Source organism: Phalacrocorax carbo, chromosome 2, assembly GCF_963921805.1.
Source record: "Phalacrocorax carbo chromosome 2, bPhaCar2.1, whole genome shotgun sequence".
NCBI classification, from domain to species: domain Eukaryota; kingdom Metazoa; phylum Chordata; class Aves; order Suliformes; family Phalacrocoracidae; genus Phalacrocorax; species Phalacrocorax carbo.
In genome coordinates, this window is record NC_087514.1 from 71133558 (window position 1) to 71151154 (window position 17597).

A 17597-nucleotide genomic window follows, 5' to 3' on the forward strand; every position below is an offset into this window, starting at 1 on the left:
CGCCGCTGCGCGGTGCTCACACTTACACCCCCCTCCTCCGTCTGAGCCCGCCTCCCGCCGCAGCCGACTGGCGCGGCGGAGCCTGGTCGGTGCTGGGCGCCCCTGACACCGTGACGCATGTCCGGGGCGGATCCCGCTCCCTCCCGCCCTGCCCTCCCTGCGGCCGGCCCCCGGCGGCGCTCTCCACCGCCCTCACCATGCACCGATCACTCCGCGCCTGCCGCCGTCTCGGCTGCTCCGCCGGGCTGCTCGCGCGCCCGCCGCCCCCGCGCGACCCCGCCGCCGCCCGCTGGGGCCCGCCGCTGCCGCGCGCCGCCATGGTGAGCACCGGTGACCTCTAACTGCCACTGCCGACTGTTGCCGCCGTGGCCCCTCCCCCTGGGTCCGCCGGCCCCCGCGACCCTCCGGGCGCGCGGTGCCTGAGATAATGGCGGCCGCCGGCCGGGCCGCGCCCGGGGTCGTTAATCCGGTGCGTTCCCCCAGGGGGAGGGCGCTGACCACGGCACCGGGAAGACGTTATCGCCATCCCCGGTCAAGCTTGCGCCGCCGTTTTCCTCTTCCGTCTGTGGACGGCAGGGCGCGGGGACGGCGGCGGGGCCCAGCTCGGCACCCGCTCGCTCGGCAGCGCTGGGTGGCTGAGGGGATGGGTGCTGGAGGCCTCGGCAGTGCTCGGCCGGGCGGGCGCGGTGTCCGAGGCGAGGAGGCGGATTCCCGTCGTGAGCACGGCCATTAGCTGTCTGAGCGTGGCCAGGAGAGGAGGGAGGCACGAGGCTGGGTAGGCAGGAGAGGTGCTACTGCCGGAGCCGCGGTGGCACGCCTCAGCTTCTTCCGCAGAGGTGTCAGGCCCTTTCTCAGGACTGTTGAAGTGCAAATAAGAAAAAGCTGTATCCTCACAGAAATGGGGTTATCTGGAAAATCTTCGGGGCTGCCAGAAAACTAGGGATCTTTCAGCTGCGAACTGCCTGTGACCTCTAGCAGGTATTCTCCGTTATTGTTCAGGTGTAGGTGGTTGACTGTCAGGCTGAAGCGTGAGTGGGTCTTGTTTATTGCACGTGGCTCAATGTAGAAACGAAAATGCGATTTGAATAAGGAACTCTGAATCTCAATATTAACAGCTAGGGCACTGCATAGAAACCTTAGTCTCCAGTGCACTTCTGTAAGTTCACCCCTAAAAACAGGGAGGTAATGTGAGACTCTTGAAAGAATTCCAGTAGAAAGTGGGGTGGTTAGGACTTGATGCTCTTAATAAAATTCACTAGAACATTACTTCCTAATCCGTGATATTGATTAAGGTATTGAAACAGTGTAAAACCCCTGAACTTTCAAATGAGTGACTAAGATGCATGGTGAATGAAATGCACCTGTATAAGAAAGCCTACTCTGACACAGATTATGTAGCTTACAAACCATTGGCCTGTCAGATAGTTCCCTTTTTTGTCTGTCTTCTGTGCCATCATCCAAGCAAAATGTTATAGATCACGGTCTTCATTTACTTGCCAAAGACCTATTGTTTGAGCCTGCAGTCTTACAAGCAACATACATGTTTTCATCTTTGCCTGTTGGAAATATAAACTATCCTGTAAATTAGCATTATTAATTGGCTTTAAGTAACAGCAGTAGTTACAGCAAAATGTCCCTCAGTAAACTGGGAAATCAAGCAGCCCTTGAATTGTTACAGGAAAACTTTGTATGCTTTTTATTTCCACAAGGAAAATGTACAAAAATAAATGTACCAACGAGTTTTTAAATTAAAAAAAAATATTTTTTTGGTCTTTGCAGTAATTTTTTTTTTGGCAGCGAGAGTTTGTTTTGGAGCACCTTGTGTAGACACAATCAAATGTGCATGTTGTCCTATTGTATGACTATTGTGTTGCCTTATCTTAGATTTAAATTCCACAAGATGTTCTAAACGGAATTGTGGTCATAATGTTCTTCAGCTGAATGTTGTAAAATATTTGGTTTTGGTTTCTAAAGAGTAGATTTCAGGATTTGTGACTCGATATTACAAAGGCAAAGCGACACTTAAAAATGGAAACATTCATCTGCTAAAGGAGAGCAGTTGAGCAAAAATTTCATTTTCTGCTGGCCTTTAAAGATGGGTTTTGACATGCTAAAAATGATGGTACTTTGAATTGTAATACTTATATCCAAAAGCTGCTGCATCCTTAAATCAGCATGTAATTTCACGTGAAACATTATTGCAGTGCTTCTGCTATTTTAATACCTCCAGCACGTTATGGTGCAATCACCAGTTCTAGGTCATTAGTTCCCTGCAACAAGGCAAAGGTACAGTTATGTTTACCTAACTGTGTAAACTTTGGACTATGGTCCAGGGATTTTGGGAGGCAAAGCACACCTTGTCAGGCCCCTTAAAAAAAAAAAATAAATTTTTTTGTAAAGGTGACGAATAGTAGTTTTGAGCTGAGACTTGCTGTCGCTATGATAGAAACTAGGTGAATACAGGAGTTTGCCTTGGCTTGTGGCAGAGTCGCTGGGTCTCCTTTTGGCTTCTCCGGTGGCCCACAGGTGTGGGAGTACAGGGTTGCCACAAGCAAGCTACTGTTGCATCGTTTTACAGCTGGTTCCAAGGGCAGGGAGTGACTGCAGAAACCGCTTTATATATGGGAAATGGGACCTAAAGCTACTCAAGAGGGTGAGTTCCATCTAAGGAGTTGACAAACACGTTTTTTACATTAAAATTCAGACGGCTGCTACAGTAGTCTGAAGGTAGTGATGAAGTTAGTTTAGTTACTTTAATATGTATGAAAAAAATCACTTTGCTTTTTTACCTAATGTTACTTTTTACTGTTACTTGGCAAATGACGTTCAGCCTAAAGCAGTTTACCCCGTTAACTTCATGGGAGTTTGTGAATGTGTGTAATGTGTAATTGGCTAGGGAAGTAATTTAATAACAGGTTTTATTGTTTAAAGGTACTTGTACGAGGAGGTACTGATCCTATGTATCTTTGTTTCACCATTGTTGACATTAGAATTATGCAAGTTTGAGGAATCAGTTGCACAACTGCTAGCTTTTTTGACTAAAAGGTTACAGGTAGTTTAACTTTTTTATATTGTTTACCACCGACAAGATCAAGAGCTGGGCTTGGAACTGAATTGGTTCTGCGTATCCAGCGCTAGGAGAAGCCTGACATTGTCTGCTTATACAAGTTGTCTAGAGAGCAAAAGCTGGGGTTTCAGAGCCCGTGCATCAGTGATCTCTACTGTTGGAATATTAGCATGTGCACATGTACAGTAACACCCACAGGCATCCCCATTAAACATTTTTGGTACTAAGATACTAAATAAGTGCTGACTATGTTCTTTGTTAGCATGTAAATGAATGCTAAGTGATTAAAATACAATAAAGAGAATTAAAGAACATAGGAATAGCATACTGGGCCATGCTAAGCTTTGTACTCCTCTGGGGTCAAAGTCTGGGAGAGCATCAGCCAAAACACAAGGTGTGGGGAGCAGGACAGGAAGAGCTAACCCTAGCTGTTTGTGGGCTGGGCTGCAGTTTCTTTTTGGTCACATGCACCGCCTTCTCTGCAAAAGTGCCCTACGTGAGTGGGACTGGTCTCTTTGGTACACGACTGCTGGAGTGCCTGGTGGTGGAGCATCTCCACCTGGCTGGGAGTGCTGCTTATGACAGTAAAAAGGCTGGAACACTCCCCCCCCCTTAATACCACCTGCAGCTTGCCATCCACGGTGATGCAGACGTGGACAGGCTGGTGCAGAAAGTCAGTGTTGCTGGAGAGGGTGTTATGCCCAACACCCATCTGTGCTCCTGCCCAAGAAGACTGAGAACCACCAAGCAAGGAGCAAGTGAAACAGACCAAGAAAAGAGGGGAACAGTCTGACTTCAGAAGCGGACACTTAGGGAAGAGTAAGAACTGTGCAAATGTATATGATACTTTTCTCCCTGCTCTGACCCAGATACCTCATTTTCACATCAGGCAATTTCCTGAGTCTGTGGTTTCTATAATAACCCGGGTTAGATCTTTCTTCTGAGTGCTTATCTCACTTTCCCTGAACTTGTGTGGGCTTCTTGCATCTATAGCATCAGCTGGCAAGGAATTTCATCAGTCTGGTGCTTTTGTGAGGAGCTGCTTCCTTTTGCTGACTTCAAACCTGACTCCTACTAGCCTAATGCTCTGGTTCCTGTTTCTTGTATTGGAAGAGGCAGTGAGCAGCTAACGCCTATTACCATTCTACTGATGCTTATGTTGACCTCAGTTTTCCTTCAAATCCCAAGTTGTCTCTTTTCTGAATGAAAAAGTCAGTCATCTTAAGAAAGCTGTTCCCTACCTTTCATCAGCCCTTATTGCCTTTCTTTGGACTGTTTCCAACAACATGCTTTTTGGGATGAGAGAACCAAATCTGCACAAAGACTTTGAAGTGTAGATGAACCATCATGGCACAGCTTTTTCTTCTTGTTTCCTCTTTTTCTTCTTGTCTTCTTGTATCCTCTGCTTTTCTTAACATTATGATGATTGCAATGATTAAGAATTAAAAAAGACGACTTCTCCTTTCTGAAGACTCTGCAGGAAAGTAATCTCCTCTTCTGGGGAAGAACACTTTTCTCAAAGAGAACTGGGACTTTGGTGACCAAGCTGTGGGGAGAAGAGTAAACTGCTCTTGCTTCCTGTCCAGTCCCATAATCTTTGTAGAGCTGCATGTGAATGTGATCATATAATCACAAATGAACAGGTTGTCTCACAAAAAGTAAAAAATTACTTTTTAGTTGGTGCCTGTCACCTAAAATTAATCTACCACTAGCTATGTTAGGTAATAATGCATGCTAGGAGTATACATGATACAGAAATATTGCCTTACATAAATATTGCACAAAATATACCTAGGTGCAGTTTTTTTCATGTTGCACAGCTGGGGCAACTGTGTTCCTGGTTTATTAGGCTTAAGAAGATAATTAATTGTCAGTAACTTGGTACTGAATTAGTTGCTCCCTTCCACTATTTTCCTTCTGTCCCATGTGCAGTGTGGTTTTCAAAAAGAGATTGTTACATGTATGTTGCCTGGGTGGATGCCACCTGAATGCTTACCATGCAGGTTCTTCGGTTTTGTTTAACAAAACACTGGTCCTGTAAACTGTAAGATAAGTTACTAATCCTTCAACAAGAAGAAACCGAGTCTTCTGTCAGGATCACACATTTCATACAGTGGGCAGCCGAGGTCTTAAGACTTGTGGTGCTGCCTGTCACCAGTGGGACTGCTAGGCTGCATAATGTTAGTAGTTGTGACTTCCAGTGAGACAGGTGCTCAAACTAGAAAAATGTCTTAACTTTGAAGATATAATTAGAAAAATACGTATGACTAGCTGCGTGCCTTTGTTTTGGTTTTTGCCACCTTCTTGCACATTTTTTTCTTAACTGTATCTGCTTTCAAAAAGGTTGTGCTATTTACCAGTGTTTGAAATACCTTTTTTTCCTTTTCCATAGTCCACTCAAGAGGCTTTTAGGATAGAATATGATACCTTTGGTGAACTGAAGGTTCCAAGTGACAAATACTATGGTGCCCAGACCGTAAGATCTACAATGAACTTCAAGATTGGAGGTGTTTCAGAAAGAATGCCAGTAAGTAATTTAAAGCTGCTTTCATTTCTTCTCTTCAAGTATGTTTTAGATGTGAGAGTGGAGACCACCTTCTTAGAGTTTTGCTGGGAATATAAGCAACTTTGAATGCATGGCAAGATATTGTTCTGTGGTAGAAATATTTTTTGTTGCATTTAAAGAAATTGAATGTTGTTTTTGAATAACTTCATTGTGTTGCTTAATTTTTTTTAATAAGCAGGGTGAATAGAAATGTCTTTCATCTGAAGAAGAACGACAGAATGGAATAATTTGTTTGTTATAGTGTTATGCAATTTGTTATTGAAGATGTTCAGTGTAGCATGAGTTGATAGGAAGTTACTTTTTCACGTGTAGCTGCACATAGAGCTTAAGTGTGCACGTGCTTTGTCATGCCCTGGTTTTGCATGTTCTGAAACATATGTCAGTTTGCCCTCAAAAAGGCTATTTTAGAAATAGAACCAGTTCTCCTTTTCTATTAATTTTAATGTGTGTAATCTTTTTTGATACACAAAGCATACCTGGACTTACAAGGAAAGAATGAGCTGTGTACTGCTTTTTCTGGACTGCTTGGGTAAATGTTACTGTTGATGGGAGCACAGGTCATGTGTTGTGATTGCTCTTTGGTTTGGTTGATGGACTACTGCTGTATTTAAGTTCAGAAGGAGTTTGGTTTAGAACTAGACCTGTGCTATAGGTTCCTAAAATGTCCTTTGGGAGGAAAAATTTATGTATTTACATTTAATCTTATGCCTCAGGTTCAAGTTATAAGGGCTTTTGGCATCTTGAAGAGAGCAGCTGCTGAAGTAAATCAAGATTATGGTCTTGACCCAAAGATTGCTAATGCTATTGTAAAGGCGGCCAATGAGGTAGGAACAAACTGTTCAAAATACTAGAACTGTCTTTGTATTTTTGTTAAGCTTTTCACAGGAAGTTTGGAGGCTGGGGGAAGACCTCTTGTATTTCTCAAATTGTTAGAGGAAGGCATTTATTGTTAGTAAATTTTGGTTTTCAGATTGAGAAATCATTTACTTAATATAATGTTTTACTGTTTTACTTCTTTCATTTATAGAAGTCCTAGAATCATAGAATCTTAGAATGGTTTGGGTTGGAAGGGACCTTTAGAGGTCATCTAGTCTACCCCCCCTACAGTAAGCAGGGACATCTTCAACTAGATCAGGATGCTCAGAGCCCTGTCCAGCCTGACCTTGAATGTCTTTAGGGATGGGGTGTCTAACACCTCTCTGGACAACCTGTTTCAGTGTTTCACCAGCCTCATAGTAAAAAATTTTTTTCTTATATCCAGTCTAAATCTACCCTCCTTTAGTTTAAAACCATTACCCCTTGTCCTGTCACAACAGGCCTTGCTAAAGAGGTTGCCCCTATCCTTCCTGTAGGCCCCCTTTAGGTACTGAAAGGCCGCAATAGTCTCCCTGCAGCCTTCTCTTCTCCAGGCTGAACAACCCCAACTCTCTCAGCCTGTCCTTGTAGGAGAGGTGCTCCAGTCCTCGGATCATTTTTGTGGGCCTCCTCTGGACCCGCTCCAATAGTTCAAATACATTTTGATACCTAAGTTATAAAAACAATGTAATTTTTCCCCCTCTATTAAGACAATTCATTACTTGCACAGCATTTAATCTTCCCAGATTAAGAGTATAAAAATGGAATGGGAATGGAATCTCAGTTCACTCAGCTAATGTGATGTCTGACATGCCAAGCAAAGCTCTGTTGTTTTGGAAGTCTTCAATATGTTAAGCAATTGCATCTTGGTAATGTTAAGACCATCTGCAGCCTGAATAGTTTCTCTGTTGCTAGTCTATTTCCTCTTCAGACTTAAGCTTACTAGTAAATCTGTGCTTTTTAAGTATCACTTTTATAGCTAAAGAGGACATGATGTGACACACAGAGGCATCTCCTCTTTCTCAGGATAAATGCCACCCAAGTGCAGAGAGTTGTGAATGACCATTATTTGAGGTATGGTAATACCAGGTGTGTTGCTTTGTGTAAATCAACAGAGATATATATATATATATTTAGAAGCATTGTTTTACAGAGTTTTCTTGTTCTGACTAGCTTCAAAATATTTCAGTATTTGCAGAAGCCTTATCCTCTTTCTACCAGCTGTAGCACTGTAAGTCCCAAGACCCAAGAGCTCTGGAGAACTCCAGAATATATCCAGTCTTTTCTTGTGGTTTTTAGGATTCTCTTAGTTACAAGGAGGATAGAAGTTTTGGTGGTTAAAGGCTACTTAGTTTAGAACCATGGGTTCTGAAAATTGTTTGGAGGCTTTTTGTTGTGTATTAAAAACAGTCCTATGGTGATATCCTTTCCCTTACCTCCAAAGTAATTTTCTAATATAACTGAAAAAGAAAGAGATACAGCAAGGAATCAAGTTACTCTTGGAGATAGGAACTCCCTGTATGAGATGGGAAGTATATAAGATCCTTTCCTGAAAAGGATGTATCCTGATAATCTGGAGATAGTTATCTAGCCTCAGAGTTGTGACAACAGATCCTTTCCTTTGCATTCTTAACTTTTCTAAGGCTAATATGCACGGGGGTGATACTTCTGAGCACAGATTTTGATACTATTACAAACACACATTTAGAAGAAATATGCATGTAAGGATCAACAGGCTTCAAAAAATGTAGGTCAAATAGGAGAGTTTTTGTACCTGTTGTTCTGTTTTGATTTGAGATAGTAGTTGTCATAGCCTACTTACAGAAGATGTAAGTTGATATAGTCATTTTGGCTGATCGGGACCTTGTTCCCATGGGTAATCAGCAAGTCAGTACGTATCAAACTTTAAAAGTCCATGTGATTCTCTTAACTTGTTTATACATGTAACATGTTCAGTTACAGCTGAGGTGCAGTAAAGGCAGTCGCAAGCCCTTTTCAGGCACTTCTCAGCTTAAAGCCATGTAGATCCAGGGCAGTATTAGGGAAAGCATGCCTTACAAGAAGAAGGTGTTTGATACCAGCAACCGTCTGCCAGCATATTGTGTTGATGCAAAATCTAATGTCTACAGATATAAAAGGTCTGGAACTTCCCTGTATGAAATATATTTCTGGAGAAATTTCAGAGTCCAGTCATACAAATATCATGTACTACATGTGCATGACAGATGGCCTTTGGCAAAAACACCTCTTCTGGGGGACTCTTTGCCATAAGGAATGGACTTCTGAATGCCTCCAATTCAAATTGTTTCAAATTGTTGTATAGTTCTGATCACTGTTCATGATGAAACTGTGCAGCTGTTGAGCTTGATTTCCTGGGAGAAAGCAGTGCACCCATGCTGATGAGGAGTTTGTAAACAGATAAGCGCTGTCCGAAAATTGCTGTTTCTGACACCCAAAGGATGGTGAAGACCCAAGGAGACACGCAACACTGGATCAGTACCCTGAAGCACCCTATGTGCTCTGATTGAGAAACTACTTACAGTATTTTCCTTCCCTGGGAGATCTTACGAAGCCGAGCGAATGACTGTGGAAGGGAGAACCAGCATGTACTGCCTCTAGTCCTAACCAAGAAGATTAGAATCCAAATTCCTTTAAAATTTGGGAAGGGGAGGATATTTTTGGACTTAAAAAAATCATCTGCATTGTTTGGGAAACAAGCTATAACCTAAAAGACCTTTTTAAAATCTTTCCTTTCTGTAACTGTAGAACAGGAAATCAAATTATATATTTCTCTGTGTTTGAGAATTCAGCATCTTCAAAAAGCATAGCAAAAGTCTTTTGCCCTTTTAATATCTTGTATTATATCATACTCTCTTAATTATTCTGGTATAAATTCACAATTGTTGTATGTAGATTTGCAAATATAATAGAGAACATTGAATTATAGCTATAAAATTCTCAGGTTGATGCTTTTTAATTTTTTTTTATTTCAGCAGAACAACTTTTCTCTCTTTCCTTCCATTATAGGTAGCTGAAGGAAAATTAAATGATCACTTCCCATTGGTGGTGTGGCAGACTGGGTCTGGAACTCAAACCAATATGAATGTCAATGAAGTCATCAGCAATAGAGCTATTGAGATAATGGGGGGCAAACTGGGGAGCAAAAACCCAGTACATCCAAACGATCATGTTAACAAAAGCCAGGTGGTTATACTTGTATTATACTTCTTTTAATGTCATAAGTATTTTGTTTTTGAGTTGTGAATTTTGAAGTCTCTTATAGCTACTGTTTATATTTAAAAAAAAAAAGTTTTGTACAGCTTTGGCAACAATTTACCAGGTTTTCCAGTTTAGATGAACTGTCAAATGTTGGTCAGTGACAGTATGAGCTTTTTAGATAAAAAATTCTGAACTCATTCATGAGAAATGAATTCACACATGATATAATGAGCAGAGGTGGCCTGGTGACAACCTCTGCTACTGAGACAGTCTTAAGTTAAATATAGATCCAGCTTCTAAAGGTTGGATACTTATAACTATTATCTCCATAATGCGTTACATAAAGCATGTAGACAGGATAATAAAATGTCTGAAGTCCTCTAATGGGTAATTTTTCCCCAAGGATCATGGTAGATCTTTTTATTGTACTTCACTCAATATTTCCTTCAGATTAACTGAAGTTTAGGCCACTGACTTGGTTGTATCCCCTCCTGATCTTTTGTGCTTACTCAGTATCCTGGGAACTACAGATTTAACATTATCAAAACAACACACGGGTGTTTTGAAGTCACCTACAAGTCCTTTAAAATCATCCATCCCTTTGTTACTCGTCTCATAACTACTATAGTAATTACTTTTCTTTTTTTTTGTCCCAGTGTTGTGAACAATCTACTCAAGTTAACTTTCTGTGGGTATAGTTATAAAAAGTTGATTTTATCAATAAGGTACTGGACTGGCATTTGGAAGATTTGATTAGTCCTGCAGATTGGCTTGTGGAACATTCTTTAGTTGCTTACTCTTAGTTTAGTTTCTTCTTGTTTATAAAATACAGAGAATAAAGACATACATGTACATCTTACAGCAACAATGGTGAGAAAAGCTTGTAAATAAATTCCTTGAACTTCCTTCACAGAGTTCAAATGACACTTTCCCAACGGCAATGCATATCGCTGCTGCCCAGGAGGTTAATGAAGTGTTGTTACCTGGACTAAAGAAGCTACAGAATGCACTTGAAGCAAAATCCAAAGAGTTTTCCCAAATCATAAAAATAGGGCGCACTCATACGCAAGATGCTGTTCCACTTACGCTTGGACAGGTAAAAAAAAAAACCAAATTCTGCATTTGTTTGGAAAATTCTTGTAAATATTTTGGAGGAAACGGAGGCAAACTTGAGGATGCCTAAATTAAGTTGATAGTTTAAGCGAAATTGTGGGAAACTGGCTGAATCTGTCGGGGTATTTTCATCTTTATTAGAGTTTGCTGCCTGCTGTAATCTAATAACCACATCATAAATTTTCGTAAATTTTTTCCATGTCTGTTTTACTTCCAACAGTAGTAACATAGAAATTATTTTTAAAAGATGTCCCATTACCAAATAATACAACGTGGTACTGTTGTTACAGCGACACTGGAAGGAGGAAGGTAGTTAGTCTGTAATCTGTAAGTTTATATAAATGAGTTTTTGCCAACACACAAACCTACTAAGGCTTTTGAACAAAAGTCTTTTATATATGATCATATATATATATATGATAGCAAATCTTTGTTATTATATTGTCAGGAATGACTTATATTAAATTAATTTGGTAATGAATTAACTGAAACTGAATTGATAAAAATCCACGCAAAATTTGTGGATTTTTTCCAAGAGTGCACAGGTGGGGTTTTTACTAACTAAAATTAAATGAACAAAGCCCAAGATCCGTTTCTCTAATTGTACCTTAAGAACATTAGTTTAATCTGACAGCTGGTTTACCTTGGATTCAGATCCTGCTAAATACACAACTAAGATAAAAGGCAAGAGAAAGATGTATTGTGTATTCTTTGTTATATATGTAGGTTGGTTTTATGTGTAATTGTTTGCAGAGGGACAGCAGTCTTCTAATATATGTAAACTTTCCCTCTTAATGAAAACATGCTAAGATTTAGTGTTTGGGTAAAGTTCAGTGCCTTCAGGTTTTTAAAGAAATTATCCAATCATCTTTAAAAAATCCTAGATGCTTATTCTTGGTTGTTGTCTTTGTTCCTTTATTTTGTCCTGCTTTCTTTCAAAGGAGTTTAGTGGCTACGTGCAACAAATTAAATACGGCGTGGCTAGGATTGAGTCAGCCATGCCAAGAGTGTATCAGCTGGCAGCAGGCGGGACTGCAGTTGGTACAGGATTAAACACAAGAATTGGCTTTGCTGAGAAAGTTGCTGCTAAAGTGGCTGAACTGACGGGTGAGGAATATTTTGAGTTATCTATAAAGCAGTATATGAAACACACAGTCAAAATCAAACTGTATCTTTCAGTTTCCATACTTCTTATAAGCTCTAGTTGTATTTATATTGTAACATGAAGCTTTCTGTTAATGCTGTATGTTATATGCCTTATACTTAGGATTTTTCATGCAATGTATCTTTATAATTACACTTGGTGCATTGAAAGCAACTGAAATTACTGTGTTTTTTTGAGCAAGGCTTACTGGAGATGGATATAGTTTCAGGCTTCTATTATTAGTCCAGCTATAATGCTTCTGTCTTGATCTTTGCTCCTCTGGCTCTCTTAACCTACAGTGACTTGGTGCAAAAGAAGGGGAAAAAAACCTCTCAAAGCCACTACCTTTTTTCATGTGAAAGAGTAAAAGTTAGCTGTCTGATTTCTTTGATGCTGTCTTTACAGAGCTTAAAACTTAATTTACAGAGCCACTGAGTTTTTTTATCTGTAAACCAGATCTTCTGTGTCACTGTATCAGTTTTTAAAATGCCCTGAAAATGAATGTGCATGTCTGCATTTAAATTTGCTGTAAAATCTGAAACTACTTATCAACAGTATTTTTGTTCTAATGGACCTATTATTCACTGTCTTGTAAAGGGTCAAGAGTTTCTTGTATCATGAGAGGGAAGAATTAACTTGTCATAAGCAACAGCTGCTGAGAAGAGGTACAGGCCTTTGTCTGGTGTTTGAAGAAGCCATTAGTGGTGTTGGGAAGCTCTCCCATCCTAAAACTTGTTAGGTGTACTGTATGGGCAGGCTGTATGAGTTAAAAACAAGTAGGGCAGACTATTGAAGTTCCACATGTCCTTATAGGGGAATTTTATTGGCAAGGGCAAAATTGAAAGTTTGGAATGATCTCTGCAGCTGAGAAGGCAGCTATGCAATTCAGAATCCCATGCAAATTGGGTGAGATTTGGTTTTTGGCAGTAAATGGAGAACACTAGAAATTATGGGGGTTATACTGCTCTTGATTGAACTGGTAATGTAAGCTCAGGCCAGTAGTTTTGTGGGGCAGCAGTCCAGCCCACCGTCAGGCCTTAGTGATGTCCATTTTACCACTAATAAAATTCTGCTGAGACTTTTCTTCTAGGGCAAAGCCCTGAAGAAGTATTTTTCATTATGGAACTTAGCCTTAAATATCAGGCATTTAATTAATGAAAACAGAGCTGTTGCTTCCATTGCTCCTGTGCTCTTGCTGTTGGCAGCAGTTTCAAGCATCCTCCTAAGTCTGAATCAGCTTTCACATGCTCTGTCTGGTTTATTGTTCCCTTCTGGTGCTGATACTTGAATGCATCTCTTTTCTTTAAGTAGCTAATTGCATTGGGATTACTTTTTTATTTATCCCGATGTCTGCACTGTGCTGCGAAAACCTGTTTTCATAAATGGGAGAAAGCATCCTGGCAACTGACAATGTGAAGAATCTTAACTTGCTTTAATGGAAGAAATACATAAGCTTGGGCTAACTTGTAAGAGATTCTAGACATTCACAAAGTACTGTGGTGCCAAACAATGTTTAGTGTGCAACACAGTATGAAGGCTTGACATTTGTACCTTTGTTGTGGGTAGGTGGGCGAATTTCATATTCTTCTGTATTTTAGTGACACTTATTGTGCCTTTTGTATTGAATTTAGTCTGTTTAAGAAAAATATTTGTGAGGAAAGGTCTAGAGAAGAGAGATGATCTTACAGTGTTAGTAATATTTTTTTAATTAAGCTAATTATGTGTTTGACTATCTGTTTTACATCTGCAAAGAAGTGCCTCACTGGATTAATGTTTCCTGCCCTCCCTACAGGTTTGCCTTTTGTCACTGCTCCAAATAAGTTTGAAGCTCTTGCAGCTCATGATGCTCTTGTTGAACTCAGCGGAGCTATGAACACGGTGGCATGTAGTCTGATGAAAATAGCTAATGATATTCGTTTCCTGGGTTCTGGACCACGCTCTGGACTAGGAGAGCTCATCCTGCCTGAAAATGAACCAGGAAGCAGCATCATGCCAGGTAGAGAGAAAACATACAGAGAAAAATTGCCTGTTTCATTTGTTTAGGACTAACCCTTAACAGAAGTTTACCAGACAAATGTCAGTAAGTCCATGATTCAGCGTTTTCTGTCAGTTTTATATCTTCTGCCATATTTTACCAAAATTTGTGTTCATAAAAATACTTGCTTGCGCAGTTGTTTGTTGGGAAGTATTTGGCTGACAGTAGTATTTGTAAACATTTGACTTTATTAATACAAGCATACTTCTCTAAACCTTCTTTCAGAATTGCAAGATCTCTACAGTTTTTCTGTAAAGACTTCCCTGAAACAAGCTTTACATGATCTAGTCTGTAAATTGTAGCAGTATCACGATGTAAATTAATGTCTGTCTTTACTTCCTAGCATGATTAGTGTTATGCATTCACATTCTTCTCTGCAGCGATCCCAGTGTATGGGAGGATAAGAAAGGAAGGAATAATATTAGTAATCATTCCTTGCCTCTCTCCTAAAAAAAAGTGTGTGTATGTGAATATTGTATATCCAAAACTATTCTAAGCATATTCTTCCTGTATGATAAATTATAAAAGAAACAGGTGGTGACCATATCTGGCTCTCAAAAAAGTGGATAGTGAATGTAGGATCATTTCTACTAATTGAAGCAACCGTAAAACTTTCCTGTTAGGAGGCCGCTCTAATTTGCTTGGTTTGGGTTTTTTTTTCTCCTGATAAAGTAAAGAGTGTATCCATTTTATTACAAAGTAATTCTAACAAATTGAGCTGACTGAGATTTGGTAATGATTTACCAGAAATGCCTACTTACACAAATAAAGACAGGTTATAATCTCTTGACATTTAAGAACTGTGGTAATTAACACCTGCGTAGCTCACACACATTTTTTCCAGCTGTCAAAGTCTGGATAGATTGCTAAAGCAGCCATACCTGCTTTAAAAATCCTAGCTGAATTACTGGAATAGTACAGTGAATTTAATATAATTTATGGAAATTATTTCTCTTCTGTGGTGCACAGATACCAATAAGTAAGACACGTTACCTCCTACAAAACATTTTCTGTTGAATGTGATTTGCTAAATGAGGGAAGTACTGATTTTTTAAAAATTGTTTTCCTTTTTTTCTCCTTCTTTGGTAACCTTTTTCTCTCCCTTCCACAACCAGGAAAAGTGAACCCTACCCAGTGTGAAGCTGTAACCATGGTGGCGGCCCAAGTTATGGGAAACCATGTTGCTGTTACTGTAGGGGGTAGTAACGGACATTTTGAACTGAATGTTTTTAAGCCCATGATGGTAAGTTCATAAAGTTTTAAATATCTAGGACTTTCAAAGTCTTTGTACAATCACAAAACTGAGGGAAAAAAAGCCCTCATTGAATAATTGGTCAATACAAGCAACAGAGAAGCTGCTAAAAATGTGAGAACAAATTTCATTCTTTCCATGGTAAGTCTGTGTTATTTTGACAGGGAACTGGCAATGTTTTTTACATGAAACTATCTTATGCAGATAAGCTTTAATCTTAAAAATGTATGCTTATCATCAGTCTAAGGAGGCAGGGAGAGGTGAACAGAGACAAAATTTTGTCCAAAACTGAAGAGAATTTGGTATTTTAGCTAAAAATGAGGATTTTTTTTTTTTTTTTAGCAAATATCTGCTACTGATTTCTGTTACTGCTGAGTACTAAAGGATTACATGCTTTTGGCAAGTGAGTTATGTAAAATTGTAAATGATTAGTCTCAGACTTCAGTATTTATATTAATGTCCGCCTTCTGCAGCGTAAGCAGGACACACCAAGATACGTACTGTGTGAGATGCTGAAGGAATAGTACAGCTGTTAGTGCAGGGATGATAGTTTAAAAAGAATGAAGGTGACTTATGGAAAAGATCCTGATATTAAATTGAAATAAAAACAAAGATTGAGATTTTGTTATTTTGTTAGAAATAACAGGCACAAAGGAAGCAGCATGTCATATATGAGTTTTCTACATAGCCTATACTGACTGATGCTTTTTTATTATGGTAGTAAGAAATGATTGAAAAAAATTGAAATCTTATAATAAAATCCGTATTGGTCTCTTCCTTGCTGTGCCTGTTTAGGGGACTCTTTTTTTCCCCCCCCTCCATGTGAACAAACTTCTTCTAAGCATATAGCACCTAGCTTTGACAAACAAAACCCTAACCTTCCTATTGAACAGCCAGGAGATGTACCTAGCAGCAGATAAATTGAGTCTCCATTCCCTCCCACACACAAAAAAAGGCACGTTATAGATTTTCAAAGTAGAGGACTAATGCCAGACATTAATGTACTTTGCATTTTCAGATGTCTTCTCTTGATCGGTACCCGAGGGGGAAAATGACAATGAATCAAATGCCTTCATGTGTATTTTTTACTCTGTTAATTGTGAACTGTTATAACAAAATGATTATACATGCTGTGGTCTGCTTAATGCAAGAGGAGTTCTGCTATGGACCGCTTCTCACAAATTCCTTTAAATGGCTGAGGCTGAGCTTGCCCTGCACAAGGAGGCGGCTGTACTCCTTTTCTACAAGTAGCCTGTTAAAGAAGTGGATATTGCGGGAGGTGGGGGGCACTGGTTATCACCAAATGTGCCAGCCTGTGCAGCCGCTAACGTCTGAATGTAATGGTATTTCTTTCTTTTTTGTTAGATTAAAAATGTTTTAAACTCTGCAAGACTTCTTGGAGATGTGTGTGTTTCTTTCACTGACAACTGTGTCGTCGGAATCCAAGCCAATACAGACAGGATCAACAAACTAATGAGTGAATCTCTGATGTTGGTAACGGCACTTAATCCACATATAGGTAGGTTTAAGGCTCAGAAACTTTTCAAAACATCGTACTGAAATATTTTACGGTAACATTATTTTGCACACTCTATTTGTATTGTCACAATGTTTGGGAAACCAAGTTATGGCTCAGGCCAAAAGTTGGTTTACTTTTAATGTCACCAACTAGTATTACTGGTGAAAAAGCCGTGTCCTCTTTGCGGCAGCTGTGCCAGGTGCCAGTGCATGGGAATTCTGGTGAGAGTTGACAAAAAAAAAGAGATTGGGGGAATTTGTGTAGGAGTTGTCCTGATTTGACTGCTAATAATGAAAAGTGAAAGATTGAGAGATTACCTTTTTAAAAGAGAAGGTCACATATAACTGAGATCTAAACGCATTAAGACCACAATAACGGAATTTACCTTCGCTTCAAGTAAGGAGTTGGCTAAACATCGGGTGCGCATTTACTCTACATTGGATGGTACCCGGTGAGCCAGTTCTCTAAAGGCCTGGTGTCCTCCTTCCTTCTCATCTGTAGTAAACCTTCTGACACTACAGCCAGCCGATTCCTTTGTTCTGTTTCGTTCTAGGGTACGACAAAGCAGCTAAGATCGCCAAAACAGCACACAAGGAAGGGACGACGCTCAAGGAAGCTGCTGTCAAGCTGGGGTTCCTTACCGCAGACCAGTTCGATCAGTGGGTGAAACCCAAAGATATGTTAGGGCCTCAGTAACTTCTTTCTGGGGAAAAAAAAGGTGTCCGCAACAAAAAATAAAACAAACGCAACCCACTTCCCTCCTTCTCTCCTGTCCAGACCCGCCGCCGGGGGGAGCCGGGGCCGATTAAATAGGTTCTGTGCGGCGC

General features: G+C 40.1%; 1 protein-coding gene across 2 annotated transcripts; it reads left to right on the forward strand.

Annotated features, from left to right (window-relative positions):
- Positions 1 to 138: 138 nt before the first annotated feature.
- On the forward strand, positions 139 to 17523 carry FH (fumarate hydratase). Of its 2 annotated transcripts, none has more exons than XM_064443227.1 (10): positions 139 to 320; positions 5460 to 5594; positions 6347 to 6457; positions 9516 to 9692; positions 10621 to 10803; positions 11762 to 11927; positions 13757 to 13960; positions 15115 to 15242; positions 16617 to 16770; positions 17324 to 17523. In XM_064443227.1, exons 1-10 carry the CDS (start codon positions 198 to 200, stop codon positions 17464 to 17466), a joined length of 1524 nt encoding a protein of 507 aa, XP_064299297.1. In that variant the 5' UTR covers positions 139 to 197; the 3' UTR covers positions 17467 to 17523. The 2 variants fall into 2 exon arrangements, with proteins under 2 accessions (XP_064299297.1, XP_064299298.1); XM_064443228.1 differs by lacking the exon at positions 139 to 320 and adding an exon at positions 2634 to 2653.
- Positions 17524 to 17597: the final 74 nt, after the last annotated feature.